The sequence below is a fragment of the Eucyclogobius newberryi genome, unplaced genomic scaffold (genome assembly GCF_026437365.1).
Source record: "Eucyclogobius newberryi isolate DKJ021-1_F unplaced genomic scaffold, fEucNew1.0.hap1 SCAF_20, whole genome shotgun sequence".
NCBI lineage: Eukaryota > Metazoa > Chordata > Actinopteri > Gobiiformes > Gobiidae > Eucyclogobius > Eucyclogobius newberryi.
Window position 1 is genome coordinate 13,549,935 of NW_027315835.1, and position 19,270 is coordinate 13,569,204.

Consider the following 19,270-nt stretch of genomic DNA (forward strand, 5'->3'; position numbering starts at 1 on the left):
TTCATGTGTTGTACTCTGCTGCTACCATCATTAGCCCACTGCAATTAGATATAACCTATAAGTCACTCCAGACCATTCATTAAAGTAGCTTCACACAGCAGACTGGTCTGTGCCCAGCCTGGGAGAAAAGTCCGTCCAGAGGGGCAAAGCCATGAAACCCAGAAAAGTCCAACTCAGAGAAACCTGGCCTGAATGCTAACGAAGCCGCTATAAGCTCATGGTGGAACAACATGAAAGAGAGCCTGAAGGTTCAGGCGCTCCGGCTCTGGCAGGGCCCGTCCATCCGGAGCAGGTCACACATTTACTGGTGTCTGCCTCCGAGCGCCGCACCATCATGAGCCACACCATCGTGAGTCGCACCATCATGAGCCACACCATCGTGAGCCGCACCATCGTGAGCTGCACTGTGAGCCGCACCATCATGAGCCACACCATGAGCCGCACCATCATGAGCCACACCGTGAGCCGCACCATCGTGAGCTGCACTGTGAGTCGCACCATCATGAACTGCACTGTGAGCCGCACCATCGTGAGCCACACCATCGTGAGTCGCACCATCGTGAGCTGCACTGTGAGCCGCACCATCGTGAGCTGCACTGTGAGCCGCACCATCATGAGCCACACCATCGTGAGTCGCACCATCGTGAGCTGCACTGTGAGCCGCACCATCGTGAGCTGCACTGTGAGCCGCACCATCATGAGCCACACCATCGTGAGTCGCACCATCATGAGCTGCACTGTGAGCCGCACCATCGTGAGCCACACCATCGTGAGCCACACCGTGAGCCACACCATCGTGAGCTGCACTGTGAGTCGCACCATCATGAACTGCACTGTGAGCCGCACCATCGTGAGCCACACCATCGTGAGTCGCACCATCGTGAGCTGCACTGTGAGTCGCACCATCGTGAGCTGCACTGTGAGCCGCACCATCGTGAGCCACACCATCGTGAGTCGCACCATCGTGAGCTGCACTGTGAGCCGCACCATCGTGAGCTGCACTGTGAGCCGGACCATCATGAGCCACACCATCGTGAGTCGCACCATCATGAGCTGCACTGTGAGCCGCACCATCGTGAGCCACACCATCGTGAGCCACACCGTGAGCCACACCATCGTGAGTCGCACCATCATGAGCTGCACTGTGAGCCGCACCATCATGAGCCACACCATCGTGAGCCGCACCATCGTGAGCTGCACTGTGAGCCGCACCATCGTGAGCTGCACTGTGAGCCGCACCATCATGAGCCACACCATCGTGAGTCGCACCATCATGAGCTGCACTGTGAGCCGCACCATCGTGAGCCACACCATCGTGAGCCACACCATCGTGAGCCACACCGTGAGCCACACCATCGTGAGTCGCACCATCATGAGCTGCACTGTGAGCCGCACCATCATGAGCCACACCATCGTGAGCCGCACCATCGTGAGCTGCACTGTGAGCCGCACCATCATGAGCTGCACTGTGAGCCGCACCATCGTGAGCCACACCATCATGAGCTGCACTGTGAGCCGCACCATCATGAGCCACACCATCGTGAGTCGCACCATCGTGAGCTGCACTGTGAGCCGCACCATCGTGAGCTGCACTGTGAGCCGCACCATCATGAGCTGCACTGTGAGCCGCACCATCGTGAGCCACACCATCATGAGCCACACCGTGAGCCACACCACCATGAGCCACACCATCATGAGCCACACCGTGAGCCACACCATCGTGAGTCGCACCATCATGAGCTGCACTGTGAGCCGCACCATCATGAGCCACACCATCGTGAGTCGCACCATCATGAGCTGCACTGTGAGCCGCACCATCGTGAGCCACACCATCGTGAGTCGCACCATCGTGAGCTGCACTGTGAGCCGCACCATCGTGAGCTGCACTGTGAGCCGCACCATCATGAGCCACACCATCGTGAGCCACACCATCGTGAGCTGCACTGTGAGCCGCACCATCGTGAGCTGCACTGTGAGCCGCACCATCATGAGCCACACCATCGTGAGCCACACCATCATGAGCCACACCGTGAGCCACACCATCGTGAGCCACACCATCATGAGCCACACCGTGAGCCGCACCATCATGAGCTGCACTGTGAGCCGCACCATCGTGAGCCACACCATCGTGAGCCACACCGTGAGCCGCACCATCGTGAGCCGCACCATCATGAGCTTCTTCTTCTATGGTGTTTCATGGCGGTTGGTATCTAAGAGTTACATCACTGCCAGACTTTATTCTTTAGACTTTATTTAAGTTGCATTAGCGGCACAAGCCCCCCACGTGGCTCCACGTGCACAAACGGGTGACGTGCTCACGTGCTCATCTCTGCAGCACGTGGTGTGGGGATTGCTATGGTTACTTACTTTCCTCGACGGCTAGATGGACAGGTAAATGATGGGGTAGAAAAGCGGTGGAGGGATGGATCGGGATCAGGAAAGGTTCACAGTAATTACGGTCACGGGTTTAATTCTGCAGAAATGTGTGAGAGTAAAGCCCATTTTATTTCAGTCCAACAGTAAAAAACACACAGTTTGGACAAGTTCGATTTGAAAACGATCTGATCAATAAACTCTGACTGCCATGAATAATAACATCACAGCAGATAGACATAGACGCACATGTAGGTTTGTTTTAAATAAAAATCGATGTATCTGATGTGGAATGTCATCGCTTCACATGTGTCACGTGACCAGGGAACCGCGGAAGACCCGAACACGTGCGCACCTCTTATGATCATGGAACTATTAATGGAGAGAAGAGAATGAGCGTGACCATGGTAACACTTTCACTTGAAGATCTGTAACATTACAACATCGACCATAGTGATAGTGATAAACAATTTAAAACTAAATATTTAATCTTTTTTGAAAGCGAAAAAGTCCTCAAAATGTTACATAACAGAATTAAAGCTCAAACCTATTTTGGTTTGTGAAATGCTCATTATGTTATGAACTAAAGTTGTGTTCAGACTTCTGCTGCTTTTCTTCTTTTAACAGGTGGGAACACAGAAGGATTAAATTATAATTTATACTACTTACTACAATTTATACTTATTTATACTACAAACTATGGTGCTATATGTGACGTGTAACTCATCAGCAACATGTAGGAAGTGAACTATTGTGTTATGTATTCCATTAGCATATTAATGAAGATTTTTTTATAGGGGAATTTTCCAGATGCTTGTCTCTAGAAAGATAAGCAGATGGAAGATCCTCCCCCAGAGTTATAGCACAAACCTGTTCTCCTTGAGTTTATAGTTTATGACTATGAAGAGGAGCTCAATAACCTATAGAAAAGCATCCTTGTGGTGTTGTGTGCATGTGTCAGCAAGGAGAGAGCTGTGACTGCAAAGCCAGGTGGATAGAAAAGCTTCAAAAGATCATTGCCTTGATGAACAGAGCAATATTTCACATACAATATGATAATGAAATGAAATGTCATATTAATATGTCTGAGTTCTGTAGATTACTTATTGATTAGAAGGTCCACGGCGGTTGCCATAGTCTCAAGCCTTCAATACTGATGAGGAGGAACTTAAAAATGCCTTCTCTCATTAAAACACATATTTACCTGACCTATTTTCGCCATTATTAAATTCAGCCCAAGATCAAAGTGTCTGTGTCTAATTGTAAAGTCTAAATATAGCTTTGGTGATAAAAACAAAACAAATGACAAAGTATAGGTGTCGACACAACGGCAGACAAAACACCCCATACAACGATCAAATTAATCATTGTTTATGCTGTTATGAGTCATTTTTTCAACTGAATTTGCCCCTGTTTCTCTGTCCATCACTTTTTGAATGACACTTGTATTGTTCATTGTTGCTCCATTGTTAACTTGAGCAAGAACATGATTATGAATCATTGTGCAGCGAGTCTGTTTTGAAGGCAATTATTACCGTAGTTTTAATTGTGTTTTCATTGACAATGGGTATATTTTAAAACTGCGCTGGCGGAACTTTGCATCGCATGAGAAACGGTGTAGATCAAGCTATGAATTGAATTGGTTTTATTTATTATTTTGTCTTCATTATGCACTGTTACTATGTGTGGATCTTTTTTATATAGTTACTTTGAATAGTGCGTAATAATCATGGTAAAAAATAGTCAAGTAATGGAAAACTGGACGTAATTTGTTTGTTTTATCACAATATTTTCTATTTACTGGAGGAAACTATGGCTGTGGATCAAGGTTGCTGTGACATTTTGACTTGGGAGCAGGTAACTCACCATTATAAGGAAACATTGTTATTGCGTTATTTATTTTGGTCTTTTTTATGATTGCACTCGATTAAATGACTTAAACAACATTGGACATTGGACCAAAGTTGGAGTGGAGGAATACATTTTTATTTTTTGTAGAATATAATTAATTATGTTATCCGCAGCCACAAGGAGTCAGCAGAGAGCAAATTGATTAGTTCAGTTGGTTATTCACAATTAAAAAAAAAAGTTAAAGCAGTAAGTTTTCAAGTCAGGCCTTGTGCTTTTGCAGAACTCTGTGTATTAGTTTGTACTTTTACAACTTAGGGCTGTATAAAGAAAATCTTGGTCGACTAAAAACATGCTCTGTGCATAGATTAATCGGGTTTGGTGCTGGCAAGAGCTCTTAAGATGATAACTTTTCTCTATTATTTGACCACGTATTTAGCTAAAGTGCACTAAAGACTAAAGACTACAGGAGATTACACAATCACAAATGTTTATAAAGTAAATTGTGAAGAAAACTGTGTATTTATTTGTAAAACAGTAGATTAAACTTACAATTCACTCCCAAATCTCAATATAACTCACTCTATGTCTTATCCTTTCTGCTGGTTTGAATATAAGACGGCACCAGGCACACACAGCACCAAACATTGTAACAGAACAAATGTGGAATGAAAAAGTTAAATGTCATACCTTGTAGCATTCCAGGCAAACCAATAAAATCTCCTTGGAGATGAGCCGATGGCGGACTAGAAAGGTTACACAGTGCAGCTTAACTAATTTTGTATCTATAAGCCTCCATCGCAGTATTGTGCAACGTAATGAATGCATCACCTTCAGCACCAAGCACAGCTCACAGCAGAGAAGATCAGCCCTGGACCATGTGTGTCCAAACATGCAGCAGAGTCAGAGTCACTGCTTTCATTATGTGTCTGAACTCATCATTTATATATCTGCTGAATGAAGAAGCTGTTTATTGAAACTGAATATCCACAGCGCAACAAACACACCAAATGAACAGAAGCGTGGTATCTTAAGCTTATTTTACTGTAATCAATATAAAAGTAATCAATTCATATATTATTGCTATCAACCTGTATTAAATCACCTGTGAAGGACATCTGGTTTGATTGTTTATGAAAGTCTACTCAATGTCATTATTTTTTGTGTATTTTTGATTTTGTAGGTAGTAACCAAAAAATTATCAAATATACTTTCTAGAGTGCACGGTACATGCAAATTCAGGATTACAGAGCGCTGTGCATCTTCATCTTAAAGCCACAAACCACTCTTTTGAAGTCCGTGAGGTGAAGATTCTAAGCAGGAGAAGAGATGGTTTGAAAGAGGAGTTAAGGAGGCCATTTCTCTTAAAAAAGAGAATCCCTCTTTAAAAAGAAATGGAGGTTTAAGGTTCAATCTTCTGGCAGCCATGGGGCGGCATCCGTCCTGGCTATTCTGATGCTAATCAGGTACTCATCAGTGATTAGGGAGTTGCAATAGGATTTCTATGGCCCATTACAGGGCTGTTAGCGTTAACAACGAATATTAGTTTCAGGTGAAACTCACAGTGTAAACAAAACCAAAAACAGGACGGGCTGTTATCAGGAGGTTCTGCCCTGTGGACAGGGCTTACTCAGAGTAGGAAAGTAGCTGAGTTCTTAGACTAGATCCGCAGATTGAGAATCACTCTTGGATGAGAGTTGAAATGTCTTGTTTTTCTAAAACAGTGTCCAGATGTCTACAAATGTAGCTTTTGCTTCAATGAATCGCTCCTGGATGAATGAGGGATCACACCGAATTGTCTCAGATGTAAACATCATGGCTGTGGCTCTTTTGTACACACTTGTAGACCTTGTCAGATTTCTACTGTCAGGGTGAAGACTCTGTCAGTCCACTTCTCTTTTGTCTGGTCTCCTCCTCTTTCATATTTCCTTCAGTCTGGGCTGCATCACGATGCACAATGTGCCCAGGCCAGACTCCTGCTGTCACATTCAAACAGAAAATGCATGAATCAGTAATTACCTCTAGATCTGCTTGTCCTCTTTATCCTTTGTCTGCAGTGGACTATATACTGTCCATCTGTGATTCAGTCTCGCTGTAGTGTCGCATGCATCATTGTGCTCTGAAATGTTAATGCGCTTGCTTTACACACAAACAGCAAAATTCATATTTTGTCTATAATCGGATTGTGTCTTTTGAGCATGGCTGTAATTCAGTTTTCCCTGCAATAACACGCCTTGATAACCTTGATTATATTTTCTATTGCTCCATTGAGTTATGCCAGATAATTTTGGATTGTTAGAAAGCACTTAAGCATTCATGTTCAGACTGAAAAGGCAGCAGTATGATATCTGCATCTGCTTTTGCCCCATTGCATTGTTATTATTTGGGAATATTAGTTACATCTGGAAGGCCTAAATGACTTGTTCTTGTATCTGCTTAACAAAGTTAGAATGTTCTTAAATGTCAAGAGTTGTTCTATGCCTGTAATATTTTTGTAATGATTGGCCTCAAATGTTCTTTTTCTTCTTGCAAATTTGACCAGTAACTATATTTTTTAGATGTTTTTTCAGACTACTTTCTGAAGTACTACTTTCTCCAGTTAAGCTGCACTACCGTATATAATTATTCTGGGGTGTAGTGTCTGTTTTCTGTTTGTCTCCCTGGAAATGCTACTTCTTTTGCCTGGAATGTTCCTCAGTATGACATCAAACTTATACATCTGTGCGGGGAAAAGCCATGTCAAGTTGGTATAATGGAGAGGCAAATCCACTTATTGTAAGAATGCGTAAAAATGCAGTTTTTCAAGGTACTTTTAAAACTGTGGCACATTATAGTATATTATTCTACTATACTGAGTCAAGACCAAGATCAGTTGTAGGGACATGGCAGGCTAAATTCATAATCAAACACTAATGTCCTCTTAACATTGTTGACAAAGACTAACGCGTCTCCATTTTCTCCGTCGCTCTTTCTCTGCAGCGCCTTAATATGTGTGTAATTACATTTCAGCCCTCTCCTTCTTGAGGGTGTGATCGGTCTCTCGCTGAGCTGTGACTTAGTGTGTTAATTATCGTTGCACCTATAAAAGTTGCTGAGGATGCTGGAGTGTAAATGATTCGCAGCAAGATGCCAGGAGAGAGAGAGAGAGCAGTTCTGAGTATACATCACATTGATATATTCTTCTTTTAGGCACCTGTGGTAAGTTTGGGTGCGTGTGGTAGTGAGGGTGACTTGCTCAAGGGCAGAGGATTCAACTCGGGGCATCCGCTCTCTCAAGGACCTTCTATCTAGTGCCATCTTTAATTTATCACCATGTTTTATTTACTAGTCAACAGCCGCCAGGAGGCAAAAGCAGGCCAGTGCATTGACCTGACAACAATATCCATCCACTATGTCCCCCACACATGTCCATTTACTGTAAAGTAAACTATGTGGACACGACATCAGATACACCGGATAAATTATGTCCTTTCTAACACAAATAATCAAGTCATCAACTTAAAACACTGTGATACATTTTTGGAGACATTTTGACATTGTATAAACTAATAATTGATTGTAAAGCTGTGATTTTTTGGCAACTTTAGCTCAGGTGTACACAGTTTTGGTTCAAATAGAGAAAATAGCAAAAAGTCAAATTACTATTTAATAAACTGAATTAGAAAAGGGTTTATTGCCATTGTCAGTGAAGAAAATTCAAAGGGTAGGAACTTGCTTTTGTGATTTGTTACAATATAATAAAGGTAAGATGTATCATACAAGGCAGTAAAGAGCAACAAAATACATTTGCTAATGAGATAAAAATAGACTTAGTATGTACTCAAAATGTATAGTTGCATTTACAGATGCAGTGAAGAAAGTGAACAGTGCAATGAATGGTTGTTGATTAAATTATAGTTATAGTGACAGGTGTTAAGAAGAGTCATGAGTGTAACGGCAGAGGGAAAGAAACTGTTCTTGTGGCGGGAGGTTCTGGTCCGGATGGACAGTAGCCTCCTGCCTGAGGGGAGTGGCCTCCTGCCTGAGGGGAGTGGCCTCCTGCCTGAGGGGAGTGGCCTCCTGCCTGAGGGGAGTGGCCTCCTGCCTGAGGGGAGTGGCCTCCTGCCTGAGGGGAGTGGCTCAAAAGGTCCGTGTCCAGGTTGAGAAGGGTCGGCTGTGATCTGACCTGTTCGAGTCCTGGAGACGTACAGGTCCTGCAGAGATGGAAGTCTGCAGCCGATCACCTTCACTCTTGAACTACTGTTACTACTGCGACTTCTATATTACTCCTGCCTTCTTCTATTCCTCTCACTTCTTCTGTTTACAACATAACTTGTTGTGTTTTAGAGTGGGAGTGCCCAGACTTGTCCTAGATAACTAAAATTAATCCTTGTGGCCATATTATTAAATGCAGGTAGAGATAGGCAGATTTGTAAAATAGCACTCATATTGTGATGTTGTTTAAAGAAATGCAAAATTTAAATATTGAATATATAGTTTATAATAAAACTTATAAAAAAGTATGTGAATCAAATTAAAATTGGATCGTTTTTGGCATTGGTATCCCACTTGACTTCAGAACTATGTATTTAGGCCTCAAAACTCCTGCCATTGACAAATAGATAGATACCTTTGAAGCAAACTTTTGGCAACATGGAAGAACCACCAATCAAGGACTGGACTTAAATAACTGACATTCAAAACATGTATTTATGTTTACATTTATTAATAGCTTCATTGAACGTTGACAACAGGACATGATGTGTCATCATTTAAGTGTGTTTTTTGCCCTCTCTCTGTCATGTTCTATCTTTATTATTCACACTTTTTAACACATTTCTGTTGGATTGACATGATATTGTCTGCATTGTCGCCCACCCCTGGGCACAGGCTATCCCTAACCTTGTATATTTGTGCTTTGTGATATCCACTTTGACCTGCTGTCCTCTTTGATCTTATTATCCCGTCCCATATTGTGTGTGACATATCGCCCCTGTGACCCTGGACACAAGCACCCTGTCTTATTAATTCATGTCCTTCACCTCCGGATTGAATTACACCTGCGCTTTGTTGCACCATGGATTTACTTTGAGTTTATCCTCTGTTGACGACACACCCATTCCAAGCTCATCCTCAACTTTAGTGGTGCTTATCTGACCGGGGCACCACATTCAAACTACGCTCATATGCATTATTTATTCAAGCCATCTCCTTCCCTATCTATTGACATCTGCATTCGCTTCTTTTCTCAACCGCCGCTTACTTCCGCTTGCACCAGCTTCACTGCAAGAAGTGTCGACGTAGATATTGAATTACTGATAGCCTGTGTCTCTCTCTCTCCCCACAGATCATTGCACACCGGCAGAGCGTAAAACCACCAAACTACACATCAAAGACATGCAAAAGCAGCGTCGCTTTAAGAGTCTCCGATTGGGGAGGGCTTGCGCATCCATAAAACATGAGTTGAGTCTGTGGCCGCGGCAAGAGCTGGTTTGGAGCGTCCCTCTCCCCTGCACTCCGGCGTGCTCAGAGCATCCCCGTCTGCTGACGAGAGAGCATCACCCCACGGATCAACAGCGCAAGATGGACGAGGGAAAGCAATAAAAGTAGGGATTAAAATCACAGAGGGGGAAGCTTATGGAGAAGAAAGAAGAGGATTGGCGGCTGCAGACCAGTTTGAAAGTGTGGGCGCAGTAGGACACACACAGGTGCATCCAGGCGGAGAATGGGCAATTCCTCCTTCCTCCCAGGCATGTCCACTCTCACTTCGTCCATTCTGTAGTTGCAGGTATTTCTAACTTGAGTGGTTTTCTCTGATGTACCGATGATGATGCTGCTGCTGGGGCTTGCTACTTCTACTACGCTACAGTTTTTTTCTGTTTTTTCTTTTCTTTTTTACAATCACTTTCTTGTGTGTGTCTCTGATGCAGCACTTCTTCCGTTCCTGTCTGGGTGATGGCTCCAGACTTCAAAGTGCATGTGTCTGGAACATGGCATGACTCTTGTAGTTTCGGATAGTTTTGCAATTAGATTTGTGATTTGTATTTTCATATCAGGATTCAGTTCACAGTGCACGTTTTTTGTACGTTCAGGAGCAGTTACATTTGAGAGAAATACTAAGTAATTTAAGCGTCACTTTCATTTCAGTCTGAAGTCTAAACTACGTGGTTAACAGTTGTCTTCCCATAAAAAGATGGAATATTTTGTCAGTTTTGCAGCCTTCCAAAATTGTCTATACAGTTTGATTGTATCACAGTTGATGGTGCAGCCCTGGTTTGAAACGAAAACTGTTAACTTACATGAAGGGTGGCTGTTGTTAGGACAGTGCGTCTGGGAGCTTGTTTGATGCTGGTTGGCAGCTTGTGCCTATAGGAGACTGTTGATGCTCTGAGCCAGACTGCAAAAAGCTATTGATGTACATACAGGGAAATGGGAAGTCTATTGCTGCCTATTAAATCTGGAGGTACAAAAGCTGAAGCTGCAATTTGCAATTCATGAGCATGCACTAGTAAATTGTATTCCTCCATAATATTAACACTTGGGGAATGTGTTGCAGGTGTGACTCTACGCATCGTATTCCCTGGTTTTAAACTTGTGTGGTTGTAGTTTGTGTGCAAAAGGGATGTCTGTATTATCGCTTGTCAGCATTGATTTTACATGATGCCCTCTGCCTTACAGCAAGAGGCGATGTCAAAAAGGCAAGATAAGTCAGACTAGATAGCGGCGGTATATTTTAAATTCACTGTTGCGCACGGTTTTCTGCCAGGCCTGTCAGAACTGCAGTCTCACTGGGAAAAGAGGATTAAATGTGAATATTTCGAGTCGCGAGTCTCAAACTTCTTGCTGCTTTTTGACTGCATTATTATGTTAGTCATGCCACCTCAATGACACGCCAGAATCCCTATCCCAAACCCAGGAGGCTGCTGGGAGGGGAGAAAGGGGGGGAAAGGGGGAGATGAGGGGGGCGGGGTCAGTGGTTGCAAATCAAGCGGAGAGAAAAAGGCATAAGCCACGCTGTCGAAAATGAAGACATTTTTGTGTGTCCTTTGTCATTCTGATCAAACTTGTTGACATCTGGATTTAGCTCGGGAGGCAGAGGAGAGAAAAGGAGTGCGAGAGATGAAGGGCAGGGAGCAGACATCACAGCGTTGAGTGATGTGCAGCGCAGAGTCGCCAGGTAAGGCAGAACTCACTACAATATTGACTGTTATCCCGAGAGGAGCAGCATCAAACACCCCCCCCCCCCCCCCCCTCCCCCACGGGAACAGTCCTTTGCTATAATATGTAAACAGCTTCTGGAAAGATGTGAACTGGCAGAGATGGCACAGTTGATGATGATGAAACTGCTGCATCACTTATCTGCCAGAGGACTTATCTCTAGCCATGTGTTATGCAATTATCTTCTGTAACTCTCTTCAAACCACTCCATTTGAAATATTTGATTTTTATTGTTGGGGATATTGATTTATTGGACTCTCACCTTGTGCTGTCACTCACTGTATGTTTTTGGCAAATCCACTAGAGGGCAGGAAAGTTTTTTGTTTTTTCCACCCTATGCTTAATTCCCTTGAGCTTCAGGACACTTCATGTTACCCCAGGACACTTCATGTTACCCCAGGACACTTCATGTTGCTCCAGGACACTTCATGTTGCTCCAGGACACTTCACGTTGCCCCAGGACACTTCACGTTGCCCCAGGACACTTCACGTTGCCCCAGGACACTTCACGTTGCCCCAGGACACTTCACGTTGCCCCAGGACACTTCATGTTGCTCCAGGACACTTCATGTTACCCCAGGACACTTCATGTTACCCCAGGACACTTCATGTTACCCCAGGACACTTCATGTTACCCCAGGACACTTCATGTTGCCCCAGGACACTTCATGTTGCTCCAGGACACTTCATGTTACCCCAGGACACTTCATGTTGCTCCAGGATACTTCATGTTACCCCAGGACACTTCATGTTGCTCCAGGACACTTCATGTTACTTTAGACTGTTTTTGCAGAAGGAGGGAAAAGAATTGTACCATTGTATGTGATTTGAATATGAGAGAATGGTCAGAAGAAGGCAGCTTATTCAAAGACTGGAGAGACGTCTGAAACAAGGATTTAAATTGTGAAATGTGCTGAAAGCTTTTCTAAAAACAAGAGAGGAAATGGCCAAGACTTTTAGAGTAAATTTAATTATCGGTACTATTCTGCAGATTTTCAGCATTAAAAATAAAAATATACATCTTCTGGCTTTGGATATAAAGTTTGACTGATAATTGGGACCAATAATAGTTTGTCTCTGATCAAGATTAGAGTAGGAAGGTTTCTCATGCAGGAAAAGGCATGTCTCGTCGATCGAATGCCTGCAGTAGATGGTCATATATACTATCATTAACAGTTTGTAATTGAAAATCAGCAGAAACGCTGAATAAAAAGCTGCTAAACCCAGGCCTCAGCTCGGACCACCTACGAGCCGCACACTGTACACTCCGTTCTGCTCACACTGTCCCGCTCCTGTGAACCCATCATCTTCTGTGACAGCTGTAATTTCTGCCTCTGACACATCCCCGACATCTTCACTGCTCATTTCTGCCCTGGATTGTGGAGACACTGTCAGCCCGTTGTGCTAAATATTCCCGTATGTAGCACATGTTTATATATACTGTTGTAGTTGCATGTAGTTGTGCATAGTTTATTTCAGACCACTGTTAGCTAATATTCTGGCAGTATCCATCAACTCTAATTAATCTGCAAATTGGCAAATGATTTTTGTTGTTGTAATTCGTAAACTTATTTAGGTACTTGTAGAATTGTGTAGATGAAGGAATGTGAGACCAAAAAGTAATGAAAATTGGGTTTTAAAAGTGTTTTGATATCTGCCTGTCACAACAACTTAACTGTATTGTTTGTTATGTTGTTGTTGTTGTTTGTGTTTGTGACGTTGGTTGTTTGGTTATCAATAGTTGTGAATAATTAACAATTATCTTCAGCAATAATCTTAGCTTAAAAAATACAATATTGCCCATCCGGGGCCGGGTCGCGGGGGCAGCAGTCCAAGCAGGGACTCCCCGACTTCTCTCACCCCAGACACTTCCTCCAACTCCTCCGGAGGATCCCGAGGCGTTCCCAGGCCAGCCGAGAGACATAGTCCCTCCAGTGTGTCCTGGGTCTTCCCCGGGAACTCTTCCCAGTGGGACATGCCCGAAACACCTCCCCAGGGAGGCGCCCAGGAGACATCCGGAATAGAGTCACCTCAGCTGGCTCCTCTCAATGTCGAGGAGCAGCGGCTCTACTCCAAGCTGTGACTGAGCTCCTCACCCTATCTCTTAAGGGAGCGCCCTGCCACCCTGCGGAGGAAGCTCATTTCGACCGCTTGTATCCACGATCTTGTCCTTTCGGTCATTACCCAAAGCTCATGACCGTAGGTGAGGGTAGGAACATAGATTGACCGGTAAATTGAGAGCTTTGTCTTTCGACCGATGCAGCGACCGCATCACTACAGACGCTGCAATATTGTGATATCCCTAAATACCTTGGGACGTTTCTCCAATTGCAAAACATTCAATCATTCCCTTCACTTTCTCTAAGCTCTCCTTGTTATCTTTTCAAATTGACATTGTCAAATCAAATCAAATCAAATCAATTTATTTTTGTAAGGCCCAAAATCACAACAACAGTTGCCTCTGAGGGCCACAGGGAGAAATGAATCAACAATGTCTGTGGTGGCGAGGGAGTCAGACAATGTCTGTGGTGGCGAGGGACGATGTCCCAGGGTCCTCTGTCCTTAGACTCTCCTTCTCGGCCAGGAAAAACTACAAAAAAAACCTCTTTGGGAAAAAAGCGTAGAAACCTGGAGGAGTTCCAGTGAAGGAGAGATCCGACTCTCACAGACGGACAGATTGTCCAGCCGGACGTAAACTGCAGATAACGTCCTGAAGTCTGCTAATGTAGGCAGAATGAGCTTCTATTTTAACTCCACAGCAACTCTAAATGGCTTTTCTCTTCATATTTGTCTAGATATCTACCTTCACACAGGCACCGCACCCATTCACAAAGCCTATTGAGCCAAAGCAGACAAAAGCATAATTGATTTTTTCCCTGACATGTGGCCTTTAGCTGCTTGGGTGACATTACTGATAGGGAAGTGACTGATTTTCAATGTAGTTATTACAAGAGGATTTGCTGAAGGCACAACTGGTTACATTGGCCACGCAACTTACACAATCTTTGACCAAGACTGCGAGATTCGGATTAAGCAGAAAATACAGCCAAAATAAAAATGCTACTACAATGCTCTACAACTGATAAAGTGCCACAGTAAATGTGGTTAGTTACACCTGTGCTATTTCACAGTTTTAAGGTCAAGATGTCTAGCGTGAAAAATGTTCTATTAAAGTTTAACAAAACTGCAGGAGCTGTAGAGGCTATTAGAGCGTAAAAGGAGATGGAAGATCTGAAAATAAAACACAATAGAAAAAGTATTGCAGCATTGTGTAAAATGTAAACTCAAAAAGAAGATTGAGGAGATTTGGAAATATTAACACTATACCAAGGTAGTCCAATGAGGTTCATTTGGGCTTCTTGTAATTTATTTTAAATGTCCTTTTTGGCAGTCTTCTTCAGAGTTGTTATGTGATGTTGCTGTGATGTGTTTTACCAGCTGATTTACACAGGTTTTGGCGCTATTTTCCTAGTATGGGCACGTTTCCCTATTTCAATTGGCTCCTTAAGCCAGCGACAATGTTTGTTTTCCCCTTTTCCCATTGATGTTGCTCCATCCCGGTCCATAATGCAGTCCGTTCTTTTGCAAAGGTCAGAAATGGTCGATTTGAGTTGTTCCCGGTCTGCTTTCTGTTTTGACAGTTCCAAACCCTGTGTAAAACAGCTGACAAGACACGTCACAGCAAAATCACCTGACACCTCTGCAGAAGACTGCGAGTGAGCAGTCAAAACTGTCGGACATGATAAACAAACAAACTCTGGTCTGAAAAAAACTTTTAAACCTTTTAAATAAACACAAGATATGGGCAGTTGCAGTTTCCAGGGACTCTTCCTCAGATCATGAGCCAGGCTTGGTCAGCAGGCTGGAGGATTGGCCTATTGTGCATGTGTTCGGTTTGGGTCACTAAATCACTTGGATCACTGCATTCTCATCATGTGTTTGTCAATCTTTTTTCATTTACTGTCACAAAATATCTGTTTTTACTTAGTCTCAAATACTGAGATTTCCAAATCACCAATTTCAACATTTCATTTGACTGAGCAAAGGCATTTGCATTCATCTTGGTCTTGTTTTTACACTGTCTTGTTGAGAAGGGCATGTCAAGGTTGTCATTCCCTCATTCCCTTGTATGTAAATTCACAGCTACGGGATAAAAGAAGGGAAAGAAATGGAAACTTCTGTGAGAAATTGAGTCATTCGTCGGCACATTTTCTTCTGCGTTGATGCTTTGTGCCTGATAAGGGATTATTTGGTGACATATGTGATAGAAGGGAGCTGATAACATAGTATTACCGTCATATACTCACACAAAATACACATTGTTGTCACAGGTGGGGGTATCTGTTAAAGTGCTTGGTTATTTCTAATGCATGGCTGGCCACAGGAACATTTTCAAAAATACTACAATGTAACCTTCCTTTATAAGTAATTTTAATGTCCTACTTTCAAGTCCAGACAGCACCAAACACGTGTATTGACTACAAAGATCGGGTTTAACTGTTGCTAGTCTCCAAACTTATCAGCATTTTCTTCAGTATTTGATTGCACATGTTTCCCCATAAACTGCAACTTGGATTTCTTTAAACTCTACATGTCTACTTGTCCTGTAATTGCAGGTTTAGTCTTGTTTGTTGTATTTCCAAGCAAATCAATAGAAATCTTGTCTGAAAATGCGACAGAAATCACAGTGGACTTAAGGCTTCCGCATTAGAAGCATTCAGACTTAGATGAAGATGGAAAGCACTTAAATCCTCTAACTTTGACTGTGTATCTCTTATGTAAAACAGGAGCCGGTTGGACTTCTGTTTGGATGTGTAACTATGTGTGCTGTCGAAAATTACTATTTTCAAAGTCTGTCCACTGCACGTGAATGTGTGTCTGGCACGTAACTATTTCAGACTTAGCATGCATTGCAGTTCTTCCGTGCAAAGTGACCAAACAAGGAGCTAATGTAACAAACTGAAGGCTAAATTATAGTGAGCAACATTTCAAAGCTACGTGTGGCTTGATTATACCCAGTGGTATTCCTCAAACTGTTATCAGACTCTCGAAAGGGTTATTTTAGGAGACAGAGTACCAGACAGACACTGCTAAGAATGCAGCTGTTTTGGTGCAGATCTTGTTTTGTTTATGTATTTTTTTTTTTTGTGGGAGGAGGCAATAAGCACTTGTGCCGGGTGAGTTCACAAAAACATGGATTTTGTTGAGTATCAGAGGGAAACAACCTGAAAAGAGAGCTATTAAATACCCAAAAGGGGTCACAAGAGTATAGGTAAGTGTAGGTAACCTGTACATTACCCTTTAGTCAGCAGAAGTCTTTGGTGACAGACAGGATGAGTATTACTTACAAAAGGGCCCAGTTCTTTGTTATTACGCCTTGTACATGAATGTATATTACTTGGTCGGTAAATGTACACGTTTTGCTCCCTACATGAATATGGTGAAGTAGCAAATCAATAAAGTAAATGGACAAAAACTAATGGTAAGAAAAACTTTTATGGAAAATTTGGGTAGACAATTATTGAAAATGTCTTTAAAAATGTATACAGTGATTTCTTCTCACTACATTAGAACCAACTGAATCCACATTTATGTTATTTCCAAACAAATTAACTTTGTAAATTAATGTTAATACAACCGCAGGAGTTCATATCAAGCCAGTCTAATCAGAATGATTGCATTAAATAGGACCAGTAATGGATCATACAAAAATACCTACATCTGAAAGATTTTCATACAATAGATACACTTGTTTTTGCTTTGGCCTTGTGTTGTACACATGGATGAGGTTATTCAAAAACTAAGGACCTTGTTCAAGAGGGGGAAAAAAGCCTAGAAGCAATGCTTTGTCAGCTTCTCCAAAAGTCCAGAGACTGCCCACACCAGACACATTTTGCACAATGGATATTTATATTTTACTCTTCCAGGGTGTTTGTATCACTGTTCAGCTTCCGCTTAATTGGCTCAAATGGCATTGGATTTGTTGAATATGTACTAAGACCTACCTTTTTATAATGAATCCTTTCTACCCTTGCATTACTACACCGCCGGGGCACAAATCAGGGCTCTCCAGTTCAAGGGTAAATTGAAGAAGAAACAAAGATCTTCAGCTATAATGTAGAGTCACTGGTTTGGTAAATCACCAGCCTGCATGTTGTTTGTGAAGCATGATGCAAATTTTTGAGGGATTAGTGTTGCGGCTCTGACTGTGAGCGAGCAAATCCCAAAAGCCAGTGAAGACATCATCCGCAAACAGCGAACACTTTCTCAGTCTCTTTTTTTTTGTCTCTTTCGTCAATTTCTTTAGCTCCCCAAATACAGAAGCAAGCAAGCAAGCAACCCCTTTCCCCCTGTCCAATAACACAGTCACTTCTCTGTATCTCATCTCTTCTTAGCAGCCTTGGAGACCGATTTCATTGGACTGACAAGTGCGCCTCTGCCTCCCATATTTCTTGCACATTTGGGCCTTAGATCCAAAAACCTTGGCTGGTGCAATATTGCCCAATTTCACCTCCTCTTTCTTTGTCTTCCCAATCTGATTTTACCCCTGCTGAAAGGGGCATTTTCGTGCTATCACAACATCGCTAATCCTTACTTTCTTTCCCCTCTTGCTCCATTTTTCTCACACCGTCCACGAAGCAGAAAATGGGTCCTAGCACGGAGCTATTATCAGCTCAAGTTATCTATCTTGATAATTGACTATTGCAGGGGGTAATATGTGATGCGATTGCACTACGTTTATGCATTAGTACGAGTTGATGTAATCCACCGGGCTAGATCTTCCTCGCGTTCAGCCATCTTCCTCGTCATTATCAAAAGGCCTTGTAGCGTCGGTGTGCACCTAGCCGCCCTGAAATGCGTTGTGGGAAGTTGGCGTGGGTGGAGGAGGAGAGAGAAACACTTGTGCTAAATTAGGAAGCGGCGCATTTTGAGTGGGCACACAGGAAATTGCTCTAAACATGTGGCGACGCACAATGAGCAGGGAGAGAGGCAGATTGATGTCATGATTTAGAGGCTGTGGTGGAGGGAGCAGGCGCATAGCATCACAAGAAATTCACAGCCTGGGCTGCTGAACGAGGAGGGAATCTCTCTGATTCACGTCCATTTTATCCGCTTTACAACATGCAACCTTGGTTCTATCTTGCATCATAAAGACCTTGACTAATCTTATTGAAGGGTATAGTCTTTATCCATTCAGCTTTGAAGCCCCAATAGTTTTGTTAGGGCTCACAATAATAATAATTAATGGGATTTACATAAAGCTTTCTGGATTTTAGAGTAACCAATCATAGGATTTAGTCATTCTTTCCTCTGTTACACTCAATGTTGCAGTTCTGTTACCTCTCCGACCTTCACCAATACACGGTGGCGTACAGTTGGATGAAAAGTCTTGCCTAAGGACACAACAGTAGTAGGCAGTGTAGGTCGATGGAGACACAAACTTACATAATTTACTCTTGTTTCTGTCAATGTCTAATCAAGTAGTCTGTGTTTTTAGTCTTGTTTGTCTTGTTAATGCTTGTTGCCCTTTTATATCATGGCCAGGGAATCATTCAGGCTTTTTTATTCATGTGTATTTGTGTGTTTTATAAATTTGCAGTGTCCACCATCACATACATTAATCTACCTAATCTTTAGGTAAATAATCTAAATTTGTGAGTACTTATTATCCGTTGGATTCATGAACATTTAACACCTGCCACTTTAATAATTATTCAACCAATACTATTCTCACACTGTTCACTTTCTGCACTATTTCTGATCATCTGTACATTTTTGTGTAAATATCTGTGTACATACCGAGACAAGCTTATTTTTATTTTTTTTACCTTATTTATTGGTAAATTCTTAA

General features: G+C 42.8%; 1 protein-coding gene across 10 annotated transcripts in view; it reads left to right on the top strand.

Moving 5' to 3' along the window:
• Positions 1 to 9,689: 9,689 nt before the first annotated feature.
• The window catches only part of srcin1b (SRC kinase signaling inhibitor 1b), an 80,138-nt gene continuing 70,557 nt past the window's right edge, over positions 9,690 to 19,270 (top strand). For 7 of the 10 annotated variants that reach the window (XM_072456650.1, XM_072456648.1, XM_072456657.1 and 4 more), the window contains exon 1: positions 9,690 to 9,950. In XM_072456650.1, the coding sequence (XP_072312751.1) occupies positions 9,926 to 9,950 (25 nt within the window). In that variant the 5' untranslated portion in view covers positions 9,690 to 9,925. Of the gene's footprint in view, positions 9,989 to 11,340; positions 11,378 to 19,270 lie in introns of those variants that run through there. The other 3 variants (XM_072456653.1, XM_072456658.1, XM_072456649.1) reach the window with 3 other exon arrangements.